The 25507-nt window shown below is 40.5% G+C and overlaps 1 protein-coding gene across 23 annotated transcripts in view; it reads right to left on the bottom strand.

Moving 5' to 3' along the window:
• Positions 1 to 25507, bottom strand: part of LOC136849237 (epsin-1-like) — a 150992-nt gene that overhangs the window by 109072 nt on the left and 16413 nt on the right. For all 23 annotated transcript variants that reach the window (XM_067122485.1, XM_067122472.1, XM_067122489.1 and 20 more), the window contains exons 2-4: positions 24343 to 24563; positions 19056 to 19265; positions 10880 to 11008 (exon numbers count right to left, since the gene is read on the bottom strand). In XM_067122485.1, the coding sequence (XP_066978586.1) occupies positions 10880 to 11008; positions 19056 to 19265; positions 24343 to 24411 (408 nt within the window). In that variant the 5' untranslated portion in view covers positions 24412 to 24563. The remainder of the gene's footprint in view (positions 1 to 10879; positions 11009 to 19055; positions 19266 to 24342; positions 24564 to 25507) is intronic.

The following is a 25507-nucleotide window of genomic DNA, read 5'->3' on the forward strand; positions in this document are numbered from 1 at the left end:
AAAGTTTTTTTCAAAAATTCACCATAAATCGAAATATTGTGCTAGACTTCTCGTTTGTTGCAAAATGAAAGTAAATGATTGAATATTACTAAAATGTAAGAGTTTTTGCTTACAATTGCATTTTTCGACAATATCGGTCGAGTCAAAGTTGACCGAAGGTTGAAATTTTGGCACTTATCGTGATTTATATGAAAATATGTCAAAATTGATAAAAACTACAACCATGAGCTATTTTTTGTTGTATTCTACATGAAATTGCACACATTTTCATATATAAAACTTTATGTAAAGGCTAATAGAAAACGGTGCAAAAATTACGACAAAGTGACTAAAGAATTTCTGAGATTTTCAGCAGAGTTAGCTGATGCTTTCTTTTGGAATAAGAAAGAAATTACAAGATGCACAGCTGGGTCACGCTTGTAAACAAAACAACAGCGTGATCCATGAACTCCCAGCATCCCTCAAGGCGCGTGATTTAAAATTTTTCGCAAACGAGGCCTACAAGTATTTTTCCACGATTATTTAAAAAACTTTTTGTAGTCAACGTATTTTACATCCACTTGGCACCCAACAGACAACTTTTGTCGACGTAAAATACGTCCAGTCGGTGTTAAAGGGTTAATAGATGACGTTAGCGGCTGGCTGTTTAGGGGCATGTTTGTTTTGTGTAAAAAAAAAATCAAGATTCCGTTCGCTATTTTCTCTTGATTTCATCATAATACGAGCTTTACATATTTATCTTTTAACGGTGTGAAAACAGCAGTAATACGTGTTCTTTCATGCCCAGTAGTTTTGATTAAAATACTTTCTGTCTAATTTTATTTACAGTCGAGTTTCATCCATGTTGCCGATGCACAATAATTTATAGTCATTAGCAGCTTGAACATTGTTTCCTCAGCTTCAGCTACAACTTGCAGCTTAAATTTAGCAGTATATTTCCTTGCCGATCTTTTATCCAAAGCGAATAAGGGTATAATGTAAAAATATATCAGTCCTACTGCACTTAACGTCATTTGTAACAACTACGGTAATTGTTCAACTGTACGATAGTTGAAATACAAGTAAAACAGTTGTTGTTATCTGATTCGGTTATTAGCAAAACAACAGCTTCTCATTCGGTGGTTTATGGCTGTACGCATTTACGCAAGAGTATAACGTTACTAACAGTATATTACTTTTATCATTCTCTTTTACTTTTTTTACCTAGAAGATGGAACAAAGAGGTGGAGGAAAAGAAGTTGGTCTGTTGTAAGTTGGCCTCTCTCACATTTTTATGATAAAATTATGTTTCATTATACTTACCAAAACACTGTAAAAGCTTTTATCTCTTAAAATTCGACACGTCCGAGATATAAATTTTCAAACTTTGTTTGGAACGCTGATATAATTGGCGGGAGACCCAACCCCACTGGATGCCGGTGGGGGTGGCGTGGAAGGCGACATACCAAGTAAACGAGGTCAGTTTCAATCTCGGCATACACAATTAGTGACAGCCTGAGATAACGTCTCCCCCTGCGGGGAGGAGGAGGCCTTTAACCCTTAAACGCCGAGCCTCTATTTACAAAAATGTCTCCCATATGCCGGCGGCGTTCGGTGAGTTAGCGCCGAAGCGGAAAAAATTTTTTCAAAAATCACAGCACACTTAGTTTTTAAGATTAAGAGTTCATTTTTGGCTCATTTTTTTGTCATTGCCTGAAGTTTAGTATGCAACCATCAGAAATGAAAAAAATATCATTATCATATATAAATATTGGAATATATGACAGCGAAAAAAAAACTCATATAATTGTATACAAATCGCGCTGTAAGCACAACGGTTAAAGCTAATAAGTTAATTTTTTTAGTTGTATTGTACACTAAATTGCTATGATTTTGGTATATAACAAATTGTAAAACGCTCAAAGCAACACAGAGAAAATATTATCACAAAATGATGCATGAATTAAAATACGGGACGTAAAAAAATGTTTTTTTCAAAAATTCACAAATCGAAATATTGTGCTAGAGACTTCCCGTTTGTTGAAAAATGAAGCTAATTGATAGAATATTACTAGACTGTAAGTGTTTTAGCTTACAATTGCAGTTTTCGACCATTTCGGTCGAGTTAAAGTTGACCGAAAGTCGAATTTTTTCTATTTATCATGATTTATATGAAAATATTTCAAAACTGATAAAAGCTACAAACATGAGTTATTTTCTGTTGTATTGTACATGAAATTGCGCACATTTTCATATATAAAACTTTATGTAACGACTAATATAAAACGGTGCAAATATTACGACAACGAGATGAAAGAATTTCTGAGATGTTCGGCCGAGTTACTGCGCAGACGTAAGGAAAATGTTTTTTCAAAAATTCACCATAAATCAAAATATTGTGCTAGAGACTTCCAATTTATTGCAAAATGAAGGTAAATGATTGAATATTACTAGAATGTAAGAGTTTTAGCTTACAATTGCGTTTTTTTACCATTTCGGTCGAGTTAAAGTTGACCGAAGGTTGAAATTTTGGCAGTTATCGTGATTTATGTGAAAATATTTCAAAACTGGTAAAAGCTACAACCATGAGCTATCTTCTGTTGTATTCTACATGAAATTGCACACATTTTCACATATAAAAGTTTATGTAACGACTAATGTAAAACGATGCAAACATTACGACAACATGACGAAAGAATTTCTGAGATGTTCGGCCGAGTTACGCATGCAAGAGCGTAAGGAAAAAGTTTTTTTTCAGAAATTCAACATAAATCGAAATATTGTGCTAGAGACTTCCAGTTTGTTGCAAAATGAAGGTACATGATTGAATATTACTAGAATGTAAGAGTTTTAGCTTATAATTGCGTTTTTTGACCATTTCAGTCAAGTTAAAGTTGACCGAAGCTTGAAATTTTGGCAGTTATCGTGATTTATATGAAAATATTTCAAAACTGATAAAAGCTACAACCATGAGTTATTTTCTGTTGTATTCTACATAAAATTGCGCACATTTCCATACATAAAACTTTATGTAACGACTAATATAAAACAAAGCAAACATTATGACAACGTGACGAAAGAATTTCTGGCGCGGACGTAAGGAAAAAGTTTTTTCAAAAATTCACCATAAATCAAAATATTGTGCTAGAGACTTCCAATTGGTTGCAAAATGAAGGTAAATGATTGAATATTACTAGAATGTAAGAGTTTTAGCTTACAATTGCGTTTTTTAACCATTTCGGTCGAGTCAAAGTTGACCGAAGGTTGAAATTTTGGCAGTTATCGTGATTTATATGAAAATATTTCAAAACTGATAAAGCTACAACCATGAATTATTTTCTGTTGTATTGTACATGAAATTGCGCACATTTTCATTTATAAAACTTTATGTAACAGCTAATATAGAACAGTGCAAAAATTACGACAAAATGACGAAAGAATTTCTGAAATTTTTAGGCGAAAGTTACCACGCTGGCGTAAGAAAAAAGTTTTTTCAAAAATCACCATAAATCGAAATATTGTGCTAGAGACTTCCAATTTGTTGCAAAATGAAGGTACATGATTGAATATTACTAGAATGTAAGAGTTTTAACTTACAATTGCGTTTTTCGACCATTTCGGTCGAGTCAAAGTTGACCGAAGGTTGAAATTTTTGTAGTCGACGTGCGGGTGCGTCCACTTGGCACCCAACAGACAATTTTAGTCGACGTATGATACGTCCAGTAGGCGTTTAAGGGTTATGTTACAGTGTTTTGGTAAGTATAATGAAACATCATTTTATCATAAAAATGTCATTTTCATTATAATGACTTACCAAAACACTGTAAAAGCTGATTCCACATTTAAGGTGGAAGGGCAGGGGATGAGGTATCAGTTATCGAAAGGTTACACATTATAAAGAAAAAAGGGACAAACTCTAAACATGGGCATCCTATGGATCCCTACCAACAAAAAGGTAGGAGTCACCTTACCTGGTAGATGGGCTTTTGCAGGGAGGTACTGCTGCTGGTTGAAGCTCCACTACCTGCAGAGGCATTGGGCATAAGCACTGCTAGCTACTCTGCTCCATAACAACCCAAGTAGTCAGGGAAGTACACCGCTGACTAAGACAAGGGGTGACTTTCCTTTGCTCTTGCCCTGAGCAATTGGAAAGCAACCAGACTGAAAACGGGCCTCACCGCCTAACCTAAAACTAGTTAAATACATCCCCCTTCTCTATACCCTCAGCAGCTAAACTAGAATGGAGGGTACTCCAGGTGAACTGAGCACCCCAGCTTCCCTTTAACTCTGCAACCAAAAAACCACAAGGGGAAGGTAAGATAAAGAACCTACCCCCCTTGTGTGTTCCCCCTAAAACCAAGCCAGCTACAGATACGGGACCTAACGCAAACAGGTCCTGATACGCAACTTCGACCTCCCTAAGGTAGTGAGACGCAAGCACTGATTTCGACCTCCAGAAGGTGCTCTGCAAAAGTGACTTATTATGACGGAAAGCCACTGAAGTTGCTATTGAGCGCACTTCATGAATGTGAGACCTGACTAGGCGTGCGTCCTCTTCGTTAATGTGTCTCTGCTCCTCTAAAATGAGTTCCTTGACGAAGATAGCAAGGGCATTTTTGGATAAAGGTCTGGTTGGGTCTTTCACTGAACACAAAAGGTTAGAGGAACCTCCTCTGATGTTGGCCGTTCTGGCTAAGTAAGCGTTGATAGCTCTAACAGGGCACAAAGAAGCCTCCAATTCTTGAGGGCCAGCCACTTTGGAGAGGTTCTGAATGGTAAAGGACTGAGACCAAGGATTGGAGGGAGACTCGTTCTTGGCCAAAAAATTCAAGGTGAAAGAACAAACAGCATTACCTTGTGAAAAACCCACTTCCTTGTCAATGGCCTGTAATTCACTAACCCTCTTTGCCGTTGCTAAGGTAACCAGAAAAAGGGATTTCTTAGTGAGGTCTCTAAGAGAAAGTTCTTCTAAAGGTTCGTACCTTGGAGACATCAACCACCTCAAAACTACATCTAAATTCCAGGCAAGGGAAGGTTTTGGGGTCTTAGCTGTGTCTAAGGACTTGAGGAGGTCTGACAAGTCTCGGTTATTCGACAGGTCTAATCCCCTATGGTAGAAGATGGAGCACAGCATGGCTCTGTAACCTTTGATGGTTGATGGCTTCAATTTTCTTGAATCCCTTAAGTAAATGAAAAAATCAGCAAGTTCAGTTATAGACGTCGAAGAAGAGGAGATACTATTTTTTCTACACCAATTCCTGAAGACTGTCCACTTGGATTGGTATAATTTGCTAGAGGAGTCCCTTCTGCACCTCACAATAGCCTCTGCAGCCTTGCTTGAAAAACCTCGCGCTCTGATGAGCTTCCTGACAGTCTGAAGCCTGTCAGAGCGAGAGTGGACAACCCCTGGTGGAACTTCATTAGGTGGGGTTGTCTGAGAAGCGACTTCCTTTGAGGAAGAAGCCTAGGGAAGTCTATCAGGAGATCTAGCAGGTCCGGGAACCACTCCTTCCTTGGCCAGAACGTGGCAACAAGGATTAGTTCGACATTCTGATGGAATTTCACTTTGTTTATCACTTGCCTGATGAGCCCGAAAGGAGGAAAGGCATAGGCAAACAGGTTCATCCAGTCTAGGAGCATGGCGTCCACCAAGTGAGTCAGTGGGTCTGGAACTGGCGAGCAGAACACTGGGAGACGATGGTTCTTGGAGGTAGCGAAGAGATCTATTATGGGAGTGCCCCATAAATTCCACAGATCTAGGCACACTTGTGGGTGCAGGGTCCACTCCGTAGGGAGAGTCTGGTTCCGACGGCTGAGTTGGTCCGCCAGAACGTTCAGCTTTCCCTGCACAAACCGAGGGAACAGAACCACCCTGTTGCTGTCCGCCCACAGAAGAAGGTCCCTCGCAGTTTTGAACAGGGAGAAGGAATGGGTACCTCCCTGTTTCCGAATGTAAGCTAGAGTCGTCGAGTTGTCGGCATGAACAGCGACTGCTTGGCCTGAGACGTGGGTCGAAAAATCCTGGAGAGCGAGGTGAATGGCCAACAGTTCCTTGGCGTTGATGTGGAGCTTCTTCTGTTCGGTCGACCAAACTCCTGACGTCCTGAGGTTGCCTAGATGTACTCCCCACCCAACTTTGGACGTGTCTGAGAACATCTGCAGAGATGGTTGTCTTGGGAGGAGATGTAGACCCTCCGAAGATCGTGGAGTCCATTTGAGTTCTTCTGTCCCAAGATCCCTTGAGGAAAAACTGTAAGGGTCTCATGTGGAGACGGCCTAACTTGACGAATTGCTCCACTGACGACAGAGTTCCCAGGAGAGCCATCCACTGACGGGCGGAGCAACTGTCCAGGAGGAGAAACTTCTCCACCATCTGAAGGCAGAAGGAAACCCTTTTGGGGGACAGAAAAGCCCGAAAACCTAGACTGTCCAGAGTCATCCCCAAATAAAGAATCCTCTGCGAAGGAATTAAGCTCGACTTTTCCGTGTTTATCAGAATCCCTAAGTCTCGAACTAACCTTAGGGTTCTGTGAAGGTCCTCCATGCAGCGGTCCCTTGATGATGAACGGAGTAGCCAGTCGTCGAGGTACAAGGAGATCCGAACTCTCTCCAGGTGGAGCCAATGACCTATTGGGGCAAGAATCCTGGTGAACACCTGCGGGGCTGTCGACAGGCCGAAGCAGAGGGCCTGGAACTGGTAAACTTTGTCCTTGAAAACGAACCGAAGATACCACCTGGAGTCTTGATGTACTGGAATGTGGAAATAGGCATCTTCCATGTCGAGGGTCACCATCCAATCCCCTTGAGTTAGAGCCTGAAAAACGGAGCGGTTCATTTCCATGGAAAACTTGGTTTTCACTAAGTACAGATTGAGAGCGCTTACGTCGAGAACTGGCCTCCAACCCCCTGATGACTTGGGGACTACAAACAGGCGGTTGTAGAAACCTGGGGTTGACACTTCCTGTATTTCTTCGATGACCGTTTTCCCTTAGAGAGACTGGACTTCTGTCTCTAGGGCCAAAAACTTGACTGAGCCTCCTGAGTATGCTGTCAAGGAAATGGGAGAAGTGGAGAGAGGAGGAGGTTGGGCGAATGGAAGGCGGTAGCCTAGCTGGAGCACTTGCACCACCCACTGATCTGCACCTCTGTCTCTCCATTCCTCCCAAAAGAGGCTGAGTCTGGCCCCCACTGGCGCATGGAGGACAGGGTTCCTACTTACTGGCAGGACGACCTTGTGGCTTCGAGGAGAACTTGTGACCCCTGGAGTTGGAGCGGGACCTTGAGTAAGGTTTGGGCCTGGAGTTACGAAAAGGATGTCTGTTAAGAGAAGATACCATCTTGGTCAAAGGAGCGGGAGCAGGCCTGGGTTTGGTGGAAGACACAGACAGGATGTGTGACAACGCCCTCTTATCCATGGCTGAAAGGACGTCTTTCACTACCGCTTCTGGGAAAAGGCCTTCCTTGTCAAAAGGTGAGAACATCAACGCTGTCTTCTGTGAAGAAGTCACAGCCTTAGATAAGTAAGAGCACCAAGTCTCCCTCTTCTTCAGAGTGGCCATGGCGAAGAGAGAGAAAAGTTCGCCTGCCGCATCATGGATAGCAATGTCGGCGCAGGAAAGGAATCCCGTGATTCTCTCCAAGACGTCTTCTGCGACATTAGCCTGCTCAACCTGTTTAAAAATAGCTCCCATTGACCAATCGAGAAAGCAGACAATCTCTAGGAGCTTGTAGAGGTTCTTGGAAAAATGTTCTACATCCAGGGCAGAAAAGAAGGTCTTGGCCGCCTCAAAGGACATGTGTCTTGAAGGGTCCACAAAGGAGCCAAAGTCCCCTTGTGCTGATATTGCAGAGCCCAGTGAAGGAGAAGTTCCTGTGCTGTAATAATTTTGCCTCCTTTTCGACAGCTTTGAAGGAGGGTACGCAAACGACGATTTACCCGAGGATCTCTTAGCTTCCAACCAAGCCTCTACCTCCTTTAATGCTTTCTTGGAGGCGGTGGAGTACTAATTTGGGAAGGGAAGTGTCAGGACATTGTTTTCCCAGACGCAACGTGGAAGTTGGGGAAGAGGGGGCTGCCAGCTGAAAATGTTGAGGGTACAACTGCAGCAGAAAGTTGAGTAGAGAAGTGTAATGAGAAGAAGGCACTGAGTCAACGGGACCTTCCTCTTCACCAGAAAGAATCAGTTCCGTGCCAAGATCGTCCAGGAGTTGAGGAGGAACAACTTCTTGACCCCCAGGAATACCAAGGACTTTGCGGACTACCTTTTCTAGCTTCTCTTCCAGCAGACTAGACTCCTGGGAAGGTGAGGATGAAGCCAAAGGACCAGACACTTCCTGTGTAGGAGGAGGAGGAAGAGGCCCGGGCACTTGAGGCAGACCTTTCTGGAGAGGGCTAGGCATCTTGACTGCCCTAGGTGACCTGGGAGGGAGCGTCTGAAATGTATCTTCTTGATCGGAACCCCACGCTGAGTAACCAGGTATAGGACTAGCTGTCCTTTTCTTCAAGAGTTTAGGAACCCTAGGGCAGGAATTATCAGAAGATTGCCTTTTTAAGGGTCGAGAGGCCTGATCCCACTTGCGATGATGAGGAGGGGGAGGATCTGAAGAGCTGAAAGATGAAGAGACCGAAGATGAACTGCTGCTACTCTCACCTGAAGAACTTAACCTTAGGTAGTGATGCTTCGACGACGACCGTTTTGACAAAGATTCTGGGGGAGACTCTCCGGGGCCTTGCAAGATTCACTTTTGTGACTCCCCGAAGCTTTTTGACGTTTCGACGACGAGTCAAGCTTACTACTTTCACCACCAGGACTAAGGCTTTCCTGTGCCTTAGAGGACGAGCCTGCTCGTGGGCAAGAATTTCTGACCTTTTCGCCAGCGCCGGACTGTCTTCTAGCCTCAGAAGGCGAGCGGGACAGCTTCCTTTGCTCAAAAGAGTCAGAAAAACGAGCAGACTCGCCTGAAACACAATCACGAACAAACACATTGTTATCACCAACACTGACGTCATCACCAACGCTAATGCCCGGACTATGGCGCGAACGCACTAAACTTAAGACCGACTCCAGCCTCGAGGCTGGGCTTGGCTTTAGGGAAAACATACTGGGAAGCTGGTGAAGAAGAGGGGGGAATATGAGGGAGAGAAAGAGCAGCGGTAGAGGAGGGGGTAGGAGAGGTGGAAGGAACAGCCGGCAAAGGAGATGATGCCGATGCCACCAGCGAAGAAGATAGCCTAGCTTCCTTACGCTTAAAAGCTTTCCTATCCCTATCTTTAACCAGCTTTACCTGACGGGAACTGTATGTTTGCCAAAACTCCTGACTCCATTCCATACACTCACTGCATGTGTTCTCCTGGGAACACTCCTGACCCCTACATGCCGTACACAAAGAATGGTGGTCATACTTAAGTTTAACCAGTTTGGAAGAGCACAAATTCCCTGCGCAAACTCTAGATCCAGAGAAACTGGAATCCGACATAGCTACCAAATTCACAGAGCTACGCTAGCTAGATTAACAAACAGGATATTGAGTACTTCACCAAAGAGAGACGCCAGAAAGAAGCGCAACGAGATGAAGGAAACCAAACAGTTTGAGATGAATGGACGCGCGAGATGCGTTCACAATACGCCTGAGATTGAAACTGACCTCGTTTACTGGGTATGTCGCCTTCCATGCCACCCCCACCGGCATCCGGTGGGGTTGGGCCTCCCGCCAATTATATCAGCATTCCAAACAAAGTTTTAAAATTTATATCTTGGACGTGTCGAATTTTAAGAGATAAAAGCTTTTAGTGTTTTGGTAAGTCATTATAATGAAATTTTAAAATGTTTTCTAAATATTCAAAATCGAATTATCGTAACTCGAGCTCTACCTATACTGATACGAATTTGAGTTTCAGAGTTTACTTACAAACGCATAAAAATCACAAATGAACACTGACCTATTTTAACTTCCTACACAGTAAGAGCAAGTGAGGTCAGTACCGTTAGCTCACTGAACTGATGTACCTATTCCAGCCTCCCAGGCCAATGTATTGTACACTGTACGCTGCCTGATTGTACGCTGTTGCCTGCGGCAGTCACTCGCAAAATTTAAAAATACATAATTTCAAAATACTGTCGTATCGATATTAATTGCAAATCCCATTGTAAAAGCGAATTATCGTAACTCGAACACTACCTGTACTGTATTATAAATACTAGTGCCTGACAAAGCTGGCAATCTAGATGACACTGGTATCTGCAAAGTATCAATTAATGGCAAAATGCACTTTCTTATAACTTATTAAAAACACTCAAGTAAAAAAATTCCATGTGGGATGATATACAAAAAAGCACTTGACCAACAATTTAAGTCAATACAAAAACCTGGCAAACAAGCCTAAAAGCTTATGAAAAGTGACTTCATTGGTTGAAATACATCTGTGGATACACACACACATTGGGATTCACTTCATCTGTTAGACAAAGGACTAACAACCCAAAGAACATCAAGAGGTTGTGATATGGTTACATGTGTAATTAATGGGGTTATGGTAAAACATTCTTTTCAACAAATTTTACAGATTAAAGATTTAATATGTTATGAAGATACAGTAGTTAAAAATCAAATAAAACACTGCTAATTTACCTGCTCTGTAGAAACTGGCAACTTTTATTTACAATGCCTATCTTCTGTATACCTAACAATAATAATAATAATAATGATCCCTAATGATAATAATAATAATAATAATAATAATAATAATAATAATAATAATAATAATAATAATCATGAAGTCTTCTACTTCTTTTAGAATTAGGACTTACTCTTCCTACCCTCCTTTTTTATCTCATCCAACTGAGATATATAAGAGTAGCTGTCCCATTTGGTCATCATATATAAAAAATTTCAAACTTACCTTTAAGAGTGTAACAAGAGCTTTTGCTTTTTCTCTAACATTCATACCCTGGTCCTTATTTTCTTCAATATACTGGAAGTCCTTTAATGTTTGAATGGCGAAAATATTTTCTTTACACTGGTCTGCAACCTACCACAGAATATATAGACAAATATGAGAACCAAATATAATCAACAAGTGCTAAAGACAGCTAAAATCAAACAAGAAAATCCCTTACTATTACAGGCAGCCATGTGAAACTTATAATATTAGCTCTGTGGTCTAAGTAAACTATATTTTATAATGACCACCAAAATCTCTCATAAATTTTCCATAACATCATTGATACTGGTTATTCTTTAACACCTGCTTTGCTCTCTGCTCTGCAATAGCAGATAATCCTTTTCCAAATCATCCATTCTTTCTCAAGAATTCTTATGAATACTCTTCTGTGGAAACCATAGCTTCCACAAATTTAGCCTCTCTGCAAACATATTTCCACTCCATTCTCTTTTATTCAGGAACTCCATATCTACCAACACTGCAATTTCTTTCTTTATTTAAAACATTTATATTTAAACTGCCAAGCATAAAACCATCCAAAAATATTTTCCAAACCCAGCATGCAAAAATTCAGATCCCACAAAAACATTTGCTGTCATACTCGTTCTTTCGTTTCTGGACCATATGCTCTCATTTTTCACAGTCTTGCTTCTGTTTCATTTAATCTTACCCATACAGTATAATCTCTTTCAGTATAACACATTTTGTAACAACACTCTCAAATGAGACAATTTGCTTGCCTTAAGTTATTTATGAGTATATTTCAGGTAAAAAAAAATAAATCTGACAATTGGATTATATTCACACTGACTTGTAATACTCATCAGCTCTTGCTTTCCTTAATTCTACTGGTTTCATTGACTTAAGAGTGTGTTTAAATAGGATAGGCCAAGGTTTGACACAGATTATCTAGGCCTCCGGGTCAAGAATGTAACTATATAATTTTGCAACATCTGGCACTACCACTGGCCTTTACCAGATCATGAAAGTGTGGTATTACAGTACAGTACTGTAATGAGAAAAAAAAAGTTTTAAAAATCCCTTAATATCTTGTAGAAAGCATCAATATACATTAAAACTCTATGAATTAAGTTACAAGCTTAAATCTCATGGCAAACTTTCAATTTGATGATAAGCATTGACACTGCACAAGGTGCTACAGGAAAAATTATAATCTGGTTAACATAGATCTATCTAGTGTCTTGTTCATATTACAAAAAATCTTTAATGAGATAATCATAGAATTAGTCCTTTTGACTTTAAACATATACTGTAGTCAGATACTGTTACAGAAAATTAGGGGTTCAACCAAAATATGAGACCACCCACATGAGAGAGTACTAGAGAATTTTTCAAAACATCCTCGAAGACAACCACCTTCCATTACATTTTTCTAACATTAAAGTGAACTCATCGTTTACCATATTCATTGTAATTATTAGCTAAAGTAATGTAATAAACATGGAAGGATAGTAATCATTCAATTAAATACTATGGCAACAAATATATTTTCTTAATAAAATGAAGTTTCATATATACTTACCATGTAATTACATAGCTATAGTTTCTAACTTGCGTGGCAGCCTTTATTTAAAAAATCATGGTAGCACTTCGATGGTTTAGTGTAGGTGACAAGCCCCACCCACTAACAGGAGTACTGGAAACGACTTAGCAGAAAACCTCATTCTGTTTGTGCCCTTATGTTCCTGAGAGGGGAGGAGGGCAGAGTCTGATTCTGTAATTACTTGCTAAGTATTTATGAAAATTTCATTATGAAAATATAATTTTCATGTAAATAACTTACCAAGTAATTACTGTACATAGCTGAACCCCACACTGATTTGGGGTGGGATACAAGAACATATTCTATTCCAAAACATTAAGGCATGGTAATGACTCTGAAATAGAAAAATTGCTAGCATTGAAACAATGTTTGTTGTTTCCTTACATGGTAAGGGAGCTACTGCAGGTGAATACTGCCTCTGATTGGCGCTCATCTTAACCTGTAGTGGCATGGCAGTAAAGCCATGGGGCCCCTCTACTTAAGTAAGAGCTTTGCAGCGAAGGACAAGAGCGATGGCTAGCAAAATATATATAAGTGCCCTTGCTGGGCGCAGTACCAATATAAAAAAAACAACCAGACAACACTGTCACCTACACTGAAAGTGTACCCCCTGGCTCCCAAAAATTCAACACCCTACTCCAAGGCAAAGAGATAGTAGGAGAAAAAGAGAGATTCCTATGCTTCCTTCCCCAGTACCATGCCACCCACTGAAAATGGCCCCAAGGTACTGCAATTTTCAAACATTGTTACAACTTTTCAAATAGTGAGACACGAAGATCGGTTCGCACTTCCAGTAGGCTGACTGCAGAATGGAAGTGAGGGACTGCCCTGACGTAATGAGCTTTCACTTTAAAAGTAAGCAAAATGTCCTCCTGAATCTGATTGCAGGCCTCAGAAATTAAGTTTTTGACGAAGAAGGACAATGTGATCTTAGAGGGTGAGACGGGTTCTTGATAGAGCACCATAGGTTATTGGATGGTCCTCTGATCTTCTCAGTCCTGCTCAGGTAATACCTTAAAGCCTTAGCAGGACAAAGAACTCTCTCTTCTTTCTCAGAGCCAAGGTATTCATTAAGGTCTTTATGGAGAAAGAATGGGGCCAGGGCTTGGAAGGGTCCTCATTCTTGGCTAAAAATCCAAGGGTAAAGTAGCAAACTGCACCTTCTTGCAGAAAATATACCCTTTATCGATGGCTTAGATCTTGCTAATATGTTAGCAGTAGCCAAGGCCATGAGGAGAGAGTCTTCTGAGTAAGGTTTCTCCCAAAAGAGGAATGAAGGGGGCTCAAAAGAGGGACCTGTCAGCCACTTTAACACTATGCCTAGGTTCCAGGAGACCAGATCTTCCTTTCTTTGCTAGACATGTCCGAGGACTTGACGAGGTCGTTAAGATCTGGGATTGACGCAAGATTCAGGACCCCTGTGTTTAAATACCTTAACCCTTAATGGATGGGAATCCTCATATGAGTATTAATATTAAGCACCATTCGGTTTGGATGAATTTAGCGGGAAAGATGTTTATAGCACTTCAATGGTCCATAAGTGACTTATGGCAACTATAATAGCTAAGCACTGGAGAGACATCGATCAGTATGCCTTGAGATTTCAGAGAAGAATATACTGCCTCTCTGCAGCTCCAGGATGTCTTTTTATTTATTTGCTCATAAATATAACAAAGGATTGCCATTGGTTTTAGTTCTTATCTTTTAGGATAGTGTGTCAGCTATAATTGCAATTTTGCAAAGAAAAGTGCACGACTCAGTAAATCTCGTAAATATTTACAACAAATATACTCAGAATTTGTTACTGATTTTAGTTCTTATCTGTTTTGATACTGTGTAAGCTGCAATTATAATTTTACAAAAAAAATAAAATTATCACAAAAAACATGCATAGCTTGGTAAAATTAACATATTTTTACGAGTGCCTCGTAAAAGAGGCCCCACACAGGGTTGTAAGTAGTCGCTTTCAACTTCCCGTGGAAGGTAGGGAAAAATTTTTAGATTTTTTTTTTCTTACACCATATGCATTAGCATATCTTCCTCTTTCCAGTGATGTGTTATTTCTTAAATTGGCCAACCTTAAAGTCTGCCCAGTCTGGGGGTGTGCTTGATATATATTTGGCCCGTCCCTTAAGGGTTAATGGTGGAGGATGAGAGATTCCTAGATCTCCTCGGATAAAGAAGAAAATCCGCAATTTGGGTAACAGATGTCTCGAAAGAACAGAGAAGTTGAGTCTGAGACACTAGCTTCAGAAAATCACCCACTTACCCTGGAGATGTGGCTAGGAAAACGAAACCTGCATCTTGCAATAGGCCCTCCTGCAGAGACTCTTGAAAACCCTTACACTCTGACAAGCTTCTGGACAGTCTGAAGCCTGTTACAGCAAGAGCGGACAACCCTTTGGTATCTCTTAAAGCGAGGCTGTCTGAGTAGACACATTTTTTAAGGCGAAGGAGTCTTGAAAATTCCACCCGCAACTGTAGCAGGTCCTGGAACCATTCTTTCAAGGGCCAGAATGGGGCTAGATCTGGGGCCCAAGAACAAAGAGAGGAAGGCGATGGTTCTTGGAGGTGGCAAACAGGCCCAATGTCGGCCTGCCCCATAGTACCACAGATTCCCATAGACCAGGGGATCCAAGGTGGGAAGGACCTACTTTTCAACAGCTCAGTTCATCCACCAGAGTGCTTAGTTTGCCCTGAATACATCGAGTGACTAGACTCACTCGATTTGATCTGTCCACAGTAGAAGGTCTCTTGCTGTCAGGCAAAGAGAAATTGAGTGAGTGCCACCTCACTTTCCTACGTACATTAAGGCTGTGGTATTGTCTGAATAGACTACCACAGTCTTGTTGTGAACTCGGGTTGAGAAGCACTGAAGCCCTAAGTGAATTGCTTTCAGCTCTCTGATGTTGATGTGAAGGTCCCGTTCTTCCGGCAACCACGTCCTGGAAACTTCCTGGTTCCCCAAGACGACTCCCCAACCTGGAACCGAGGAGTCTGAATAGAAGTCTGGTTCTGGGCTCAGAGGATGAAGGGCTTTCCTTCCGAAAGTCTACGTTTGGACCGCCACCACTGCCAGTCCAACTTGGCCTCCGGATTTATGGGAAAAGCTTAAGTGTTCAGCTGTGTTTCCCTGTCCCAGTTGGCATTGAGGAAGAATGCAAAACTCCCCTAAGAAGTTTGCCTAATTTGACAAACGTGTTGATGGACAACAGAGTCCCCAGTAGGCTCATCCACTGATGGGCCGAGGAAGACTAAGGGGCTAGAAACCTGTGGACCGTCAGAAGGCGGCTGGCAATTCTCTTGGCAGATGGAAAAACCTGAAAAGTCTGAGAGTTGCGACTTATCCCCAAATAGAGGAACTCTTGCAACGGGCCAACTGGGGGTTCTGAAGGTAAATGATAATTCCCAGTTCCTGAGAGAGGAGATGTTCAAGTCCTTCATGCACTTTTCCCTCAAAGGGGATCGAAGAGGCAAGTCCTCCAGACATAGACTGATGTTTATACCTATTAAATGAAGTCATTTTGCTAGAGGAACGAGGACTTGAGTGAACACTTGAGGTGCCATACAGAGGCCGAAGAAAAGAGCCCAAAACTGGGAGCTTGGGAGGCGCCAGGCGCTCCAAAAGGAGACAGGCATTTAGATGCTGACGTGGGGCACCTGAGAGTGTCTTGGAAAATGAACCTTAGATACTTCCTAGAGTCCTGATGGATGGGGGAGTGGAAGCATGCGTCCTGCATATCCAAGGACATCATCCAATGGCCCTGATGAATGGATGGAAGGACTGACTGGTTCATCTCCATCTGAAATTCGTCTGCCAGATGAAAAGATTGAGGGCGCTTACGTTAAGGACTGGTCTCCAAACCCTGATGATTTGGGGACCACCAACAGATGGTAGTAGAAGCCGTCTGAGTTGATGTCCTTGACTTTTTCTGTGACACTTTCGAAGGAGAGAGGAGATCTCCTCCAAAAGGGCCAAATGTTTTCCCAAGCCTCTGAGTAGGCCATCAAAACGATGAGAGGAGGAACTAAAGGGGGCTCTCTATGAACGGAATGAAGAAGCCCTCCTCAGAACCTTGACAATCTACTTTTCTGTTCCACTGATACTCCACTTCTCCCAAAACTCGAGAAGACTGGTTCCCACTTGTGCACGGAGGACTTCTTCCTCATTTCTTGGTCAAGGACTTGAGGTCCTCTTGGTATTTCTGGCCAAGAAGCAGACACTGGAGAGGGTCCTAGACTGGACTTGGGCTTACTCCCATGAAAAGGATGTTGCTGGAGAGGAGAGACCGTCTTAGGAACAAACATGGACAAATCCTTGGGGCGTTTGGAAGAATGCACCAGAAGTTTCTAAGTCGACTTTTATGGAGGTCCGACTTCTGGGCCTGAGTGACTCCTTTAGTGGAAAGGGAACATCAAAAAAACTCTTTTTTTCAAAACCCCCAACAAGAAAAGAGCCGCAAGTTCAAGAGAGCCACCTCTGATGGTCTGTCTGCACGAGAAAGCACTCCTAGCCAGTCCGAGGCGAAGTCTCCTACTAAACCATTGTAATCTTCAATCTTCTTGGTTAGTGCTCTCACCATCCAGTTCAAGAAACTGAAAGCTTCAAACAACTTAAAGGAGGTCAAGTTCTGCCAATGAAAACATAATTTTCGCTGACGAAATGCCGAGCATCAGGAAGAAAGAGCTTCCCTGGTGACATAAGAAAGAAACCTCCTAGAGATTAAGCACTAGGGAAGAAAAACAAAAGAAGTCTTACCTTGCTCCCTCTTAGCAGAAAACCAAACTTCAATCTCCTCGAGTGCCTTCCTAGAGGACAAGGAAAGCACCATTGTGGGGAGCTAGGTCTGTCATCTGGATGGCTCCTCATCAGGAAGGTCGAGATAGGCGAGACCAGGGCTAGCTGAAGCAAAAAAAAAAGGGTAGGAAAACTCACCTGCAAATATTGACGGAGAGCTGCATAGGATATGAGATCCGCGGTTGGAAACAGGCGCTTGGCGCTCCAAGCAGGCGACTGATGCTGAAGAGTTGGCGCCGGGCACTTGGGAGCTGGTGCCAGGTACTCAGAAGCAGGCACCGGGCGCTTGGCAACTGGCGCCGAGTGCTTAGGAACTGGCGCCAGGCGCTCGGAAACTGGAGGCGAGCACTTAATTGGAGCAAGAGTAGGCTCGTCAAGGTCCACAGGCAAAGGAGACGAAGTTGAAGGTCTGACTGGAGGAGGCGAAGGAGACCGCAGTCTCTGGGTGCTTGTGAGTGGATGCTGGTGCTTGGGAACTGGCGCTGGGGTCTCTGAAAGCAGCACAGAACGTCTGGAAGTCAGGAGCCTGGGAGCCAGGTGTGGGCGCTCATGTACAAAAGTCAAGCGAAAGGCGAGATGTTCTCTGGACTGTCCAAAGCGGACACGTGTGGGCGCTCGTGGACCGAAGCGGACACATAAGGGTCCATTGAGTAACTGCATGAAGACCTAGGAATTCAAGGAGAGTGTTTGTACTTCTTAACAGGCACTGGACTCCCCATCGGATTGGGACTCTGACCGAGGCCTGCGGAAGAGCACTTAAAAGGACGGGAAGAATCCAGCTAATGTCTATGGTGCTTCCTGTCCACGCCACTATTGTCAGACGAGCTTGAGGACAAGCCATGCACATCCCTGGACAAGCCTTTCCAATGGCTGTCTACCGACACCCGGGACCAGATGCGGTTGAGGGGGTAACTACCCATGGGCAAACCCACTCATCCTCCCTTGGACTTTTAGTATGTCTTCTCCCATGGCTGGGGAGCAGAACAGTGACCTCTGTCTAGGAGATCCGACGGGACAGGTAGCCAGCCCCTCTACTTGCACGATACTATCACTTGTCACTTTGCGGGAAGTGGCACCATCTGAATACGTTTTTCCATAAACACCTTCAGTGACGCACCTAACTCCACCACTGTATTCACTAGTAGGATAATTTTCTTGTCACACCTAGACTCTTGACTGGCAAGGGCATCAGGTTCATAAGTGAGGGAGCCAAGCAAGGGAGTAGGTGGATCAAAAGTAAGAGGGCTAGTAGCAGGAGAAAAATAAGAAGGGGGGAAGAAGGAATAGCAGAGATATCATCTAACCCAGGCTAGCGTAGAAAACTAGGCTAAGGGAAGCTCGTTTCTCGGCTCTAGAGGCCGCTTTCCTTTTTCTACCCCTCTCTAACTTGCCTAGTTGAGATTTAAGTACCTTCTACTCTTGCTAATCAACGGCTACTCAAATAAGCGATATTTTACCAAAATCCAACCATACAACCGAAAATCAGTAAACAAAAGCTACAGCAAATCCCCGATGTCACTCGAGAGTGTGGCGGAAACAGAATGATGTTTTCTGCTAAGTCGTTTCCAATGCTCACGTTAGTGGGTGGGGCTTGTCACCTACACTAAACTACTGAAGTGCTATTGTTATTTTTAAAACAAAGGCTGCTGTGCAAGTTACAAACTATACAAACTATAGCTATGTAATTACTTGGCAAGTAACTTATATGAAAATTACTATTTTTCCCGGAAGTATCCCTGACCAAGAATGAAAAGGATAAATGTATTCCTTACCTTTTCACTACCTGTTTTAATAAGGTATTCTAAGAGGACCAGGGCTTTATATACATGTCTCCAATTTCTCCCATGATCATTAAGTCTTTTCCATATCATCTGCATGATTTCTGTGAAGGCCACTACATTGTATGTGAGGTCTGCAACCTCTGACATTAAAGTTGATGAAGGACCCCATGGGTCATTACTCGTCGCTTCACGCACTTTGATCTGAAATGGGAAGCATAGGTTCTTTGAATTTTTTTTTAACATTAATAACAGCCACACACAGTACATTACCTTTGCTCAGGTCTCATTAAACTTACCACATGTAACTCCAACCATATGTGTGGCATATTCAAATATATGAAATTGACACCCTCAAGATATTCTCCTTTACATATTTCTCTTGTAAAATGTGCATAAAGTTAAGTATATCTTAGTTTAACCAGACCACTGAGCTGGTTAACAGCTCTCCTAGGGTTGGCCCGAAGGATTAGACTTTTTTTTACGTGGCTAAGAACCAACTGGTTACCTAGCACAGGACCTACAGCTTATTGTGGATTCCGAACCACATTATGACGAGAAATGAATTTCTATCACCAGAAATAAATTCCTCTAATTCTTCATTGGCGGCTCAGAGAGTCCAACACTGGGCCAACAGCGTGCCAGTCGAAAGCTCTACCACCCCTCCAAGGAAGAACTAAGCCAAATAACTAGATTACTCTATATAAACCATTACAAATCAAAAACAAAACCAAGATCAAGGACAAAATTAATGCAAAAAAAAAAAAAAATGGAAGCAATACAGTGTAAAGGCATAGATGTTAAATATGCATAAGAACATTTTGTTCCTTCATGAAGGGTAATAATGCAGTATACCATATTGACAGCATGTAAGATGCACAGGCATATTAGACATGCTCCCATTTCAGCAGGGCATATTCAGGAAAAAGTTTTTATTTTATAAGTTTACAGCATTTTATCCAGATTTTTAAATAAAATTTTTTAATTATGGGTAGAGCGTCAGTCATAAGGTTCACTTGGTGTATCAACAGCTGAACCATGTCACCCTGAGTCACTTGGGTGTAATAGTTCCTTGTTGGACGAGTCAGTAGAATTCTTGGCTAGCACTCTGCTAGGCCCGAGTTCGAGTCTCTGGCCAGCCAAGGAAGAATTAGAGGAATTTATTTCTAATAATAGAAATTCATTTCTCGATATAATGTGGTTCGGATTCCACAATAAGCTGTAGGTCCCGTTGCTAGATAACCAACTGGTTCTTAGCAACGTAAAATAGGTCTAATCCTTCAGGCCAGCTCTAGGAGAGCTGTTAATCAGCTCAGTGGTCTGGTTAAACTAAGGTATACTTAACTTAACTTGGGTGTGATGTGGCAATACGCTTCAAGTATGCCGCCAAAATGTGTGTATGAACTGTTGGCACTGGTTAGGCTGACACCAACAGTATCCACTTGCCAAGTTGCATTTACAATAAAGATAGTTTTAATAAAACTGTTCTTTTAATTATTGTGTCCAATTGTATTACATGAACCATAATTTACAGACTTTTTTTTTATATGATATGTAAATTAGCAAAGCTGGATTAAGAATGCAGTTTACTTTGATTTATAATTATTGTACAGTAGATTTTACACAGTACAGGTGTGATTAGGCCAGTTTTGGATGCTGATTTTGCCTATTCCAAACATTTTACAGCCTGCCTGTTATTTGTTTCATCAGCCACAGCTACAACCTGCAGCTCTTAAATTTAGTGATATACTTTCTTAAGGCCTTCTTCACCATTGCTTGAAACTGTAACACAACTGTTGGTAAATGTGCAATTGTTACTGTAAATAGCAATGGCAAACAGCTGTTTCTCAATTTGGTTGTTTATGTCAGTGCTTGCTGCTATTTATGTAAATGTTCTGCATGAAATAATACGTGGTTGTTATTTACACGTGATGCATACCAGTCACAGGGGTGTATTCTTGAGCCATTTTTGGGGGGGAAAAAAAGTGTTTTATATGCCATAAAATACAGCACTCTACTGTATACACATACAGATGCTCTTGACTCATGATGGAGCCAAGTTTTGATGAGTCCATCAGATATTGCATATATCATAGTTAGTAAAGTATGATACATATAAATATAAGAAATATTCTTAATTACTGAATAATAAGTAAATAAAAAATAATTGCAGTAACTGAATATACCAGTAACTAAAAAGCAAAAAAAAAAAAAAATTATTTCCATTTAAAATTAGTACTGACAATGTGGGCAACTTTCAAAATCTAAAGTGAATGTGTTTAGACATTAGAGAGAGAGAGAGAGAGAGAGAGAGAGAGAGAGAGAGAGAGAGAGAGAGAGAGAGAGAGAGAGAGAGAGAGAGCATTAGTTCATGTGTTTGCTTGAGTATCACGTCTGGCTCTAATTATTATTCCAGTTATAACTATTAACTATTAATGAGAGAGAGAGAGAGAGAGAGAGAGAGAGAGAGAGAGAGAGAGAGAGAGAGAGAGAGAGAGAGAGAGAGAGAGAGAGAGAGAGTAATTTTTCTCATAAATTACTCAAGAATATGACCATAATACTTATTGTCTCCAGTTTTTTCCTTAGCAGTTGTTTTAGAAAAATATAGCACAAGTATTGAACATTCAGAATGGGAAAAAATCTTAATTCTAATACATATTAACCTGAATTGGTGGCAGTGTGTGCAGGCATGCAAGTGTGTGTTCAAGCATTAGTAGGTGTTCTTGTTATAGATTCATATCTGGCTTTAGATTCTTATCTTTCCCTTAACAACTTATGCTAAACATCCAAATAGAAAAAAATATGACCAATGTAAAAATCACACACATATATGCTCTATTTATCAAATGGAAGCCTGACAAAAATGTAAAGATATTCACCACAGAAATGGGCATAGTCATAAGAGTACATTCATATGGAGTAATGGCATGTTTTCATAGTGCTGAAATTTTGCTATCAGCACCAAATCAAGCTTCGTAGTATAATCCCTCCCATACAAAAAAAAATATTTAACCTGAATTGTCTGATGGGACTGTTTGCTTCTTTGCATCAAAATTTCTTTTCAGCAAGAAGGTGCATCCAGTGTTCATATTTGAAATTTTTAAAATCTCTCACTGATTTCCGTTTCTTCTTTTATCTGAAAACTACTGAGAAGTTGAAATATTTTAAGTTAGCCCAACATACAGCAAGGGACATCTGTTATATGTACAGTAAAAGTTTATAAGATCTATACATATACGGTATGTGTCATGAACATGCTGGCAATCGCTACGTTACAAATACTGTAACAGAACAGATAACCAGTGAAATACTAATGGGATTAATAAAAATTATACAGAAAATGATTACCATTTCTATGACATTATCAAGATTGCTAAGACCACTTTCATATGCTAACCAATAGTACAATTGCAAAGCATAAATGAACACCATCTCAACTACTGCTCATAGTATGTATGAAAACCTGACTGCCTAAGCAGAATCAAATGGCTGTTATAGTTTCCTTTTAAACTACTGTACAGCTATCCATCACCCTGAGGCCTTTGGTAAAAACACTTAGGCAAGATCCATGGAAACAGTTAATTGCCATGGGCTTTTCAGTTCCCCATTAGATGGAAGCACCTTCTCTAGCAGAAAGATAACTCAGGACAGCTAAAGAAATAAAAAATTACAGTTTTTACCCTCCTACCATGTCTTCCCTGTAAGGAGCGAAGCTGAACTCGAGCACAGGAGGCTTACAGATTGTAAACCCTATGAAAAGGGTGACCTAGAGGCATCCGCAATACCAGGTAAGTTCATTGTCCTTTATTCAAAGCCCTGTATAAAGGACATTAAGGAGCAAACAGAAAAGTACTTTTGGTTATCATGGCAACTTGTGCCCCACCAATACCCTATATGAGTGCTCTAGACTGTTCAGTTGCCCTTGTGCTCCCAAAAATGCAGAGTCCTCTGGGCTGATCAGCTGCCCATGTTTCTCTAAAACCCACAGGGGAATGCTCTTGGTTGAACATTTGCTATTGTGCTCCCCAGAAACCCAAGCACACTACTGGCTCAAAAGATGACCTAAAGTTAAAACAAAACCCAAAGTTGCTCTTGCTACTTATTAACAAAGGTACTAAAATACAATCCCAAATCATGACAATATACTAAATGATATAAATGTTGCTTAAAGTATTCTTGGGTTCTTTATATTGTGATAGCTTATGATCAGATTAGGATGTTTTGATTAGATAAGAATACAGTATTATGATAATGGAAATTTATCTATAATTATAATATGAAAATTCACTTTTGGACAACATTCTTCACTTGTCTTGCTTTAACTCTCAAATACTGTACTTAGGTTTCTTTGCAGATATGAATTAACTTGCACATTTGTAAAACTTCATTTGTAGCGACTGAATATCCAAGATATTCAAAACTGGTATTTATTACCAAAAGACTTACTCCATAACACTATATCAAACAGTATTTCACTAATGTATTTTACACTTTTATTTGCTTTGATGATCTTTTGGTTATTTGATGATATACTTGCGAAGATAGTCCTCTGGATTTAAGGTACATAACACTACAACTGTTTGATGTGATTACAATACTCTTCTTCCAGCTTTAACTATACTGCTTACTATGTTACTGTTATTTCTTATCAAGATATAAAGAAAGATGAGCCACTGAAAAGGGTTTCAATCATATGAGAGTCCACTTACAGTGTACCGTGAGCAGACCCATGCAGAAAATACTAAAGATATTTTGCAAATACCTTTCAGCCTCAAAAGCATTACTTTCTGCCTTTTACTTTACCTCCTTTAACTTTTGCACCTCACTCCATATCCGTCCAACTTCTTTTAACTTTATTGTGCTCCAATTTTTGCATTCATTTGAAAAAAGAGCCATAGGGTAAGTCCTATAGAGGTCTGGAAATGTTGCTATCTGGTATCATTATAATTATTATATAATTATATAAAAGCTTGTCCCTAAAGGAGGCACTTAACGTAAAATCATATCAAATATATTAAATGCTGTTGGAATACTAGTCGGATTGATATATACAAATAAACAATCCCATGACAAAGCACCGCTCCAATGCCTAAATCACATAATAAACCCAGATTAACAGACTATGAATTTTTACTAAACCTATAATCAGAGCAACAAAATCTACAGTATCATACTGACCAAAAGAGTAGTTACTGAAAGACAAGTTTATTAATTAAGTCTAACCATTACCAAACCACAAAGCAAACGTGCAATGCTACTCATAAAAGTTATTACATCTTACCTGTGCATCTGTATAATTGTGCGCAATATTCTTTAAATTGCGGCGAATGCCTGAAATTTGTAATGCCATCCTGCGTGAAGTGCAAAGACGCTTACGCTAAAACTTGCAAGAAGGTCTTGGCTTGTATCTTTACTACTGAATAATCATTGGAGGGTCAATAAAATTCATTACAGCTTTTGCTCCCTCTTACCCCTTGTCACATGCCACCATATGCAGTTCTCCTGAAATATAAGAAGGAAAACTTAGGATACTTATAGCTAAAACTAATTTCTGTGTTAAATATTTCAATTCCAAAAAGTTTACTGGAAATACTGTATTCTAATTAATCAAGTTTAATTTGCTTAACAAAATGTAATAACTGCAAAAGAAATATACTTTCAATATTTTTTTTTTAACAGTGCTAGTATACAGTACAGTATTAATATGGTATTGTACTTTACAGTCAGTCACATCAACCTATTAAACACAATTTGATCAAGATAAATCAGCTGATATTCTTTGCTATATTTACATAACAGAAGAACTCAAGAACACTTAACATTTTAAGGCGCAGTTATCTCAATCTGATTGAGCAACAGCATTCATGATTAAAAATGAAGTGTAAAACAAAGGAAAACAAAACTTATGTTCCTTTTCAGTCTCTAAATCTGACTTCCACATTTCTAAAACATTTATTTCAACAGTATGAATTTCTTAATTTAATACAAAGTACCAGGACTATCAAAATTCACTATAAAAGTGAAGTTAGCATCTAAGCGCAAAAGTTCAAGAGCAGAGCATTTGATACTCATTGATGAGCCATAACATCGACGAAGGAAACAACCATTCATTCATAAGAAGATACCACTTAATGTGAGGGGATATCTTTTGCTAGTGTGGTCATGTTCTCAGCAGACGAATGGTTACCACTGAAGTATGGCCACATTCCAAGTTCAGTTAATATATGGAACAACTAAAGTATTCATGAACTTGTGCAGAACAAAATGTGCAATTATTCTGCAAAAAATTGAATTACTGTATTTAATAGCAGAATTAATTTTTTCAATAGAAACCAATAGCATGTCCACATATTATATCAATTTCCCCTTAAAAGAAACTGGTCATTGAACTGTACCTGTGAGCAAACCACTTCATTTTCTCAGTCCATCTGAACAATAAGCTGTGA

Source organism: Macrobrachium rosenbergii, chromosome 20 (genome assembly GCF_040412425.1).
Source record: "Macrobrachium rosenbergii isolate ZJJX-2024 chromosome 20, ASM4041242v1, whole genome shotgun sequence".
Taxonomy (NCBI): domain Eukaryota; kingdom Metazoa; phylum Arthropoda; class Malacostraca; order Decapoda; family Palaemonidae; genus Macrobrachium; species Macrobrachium rosenbergii.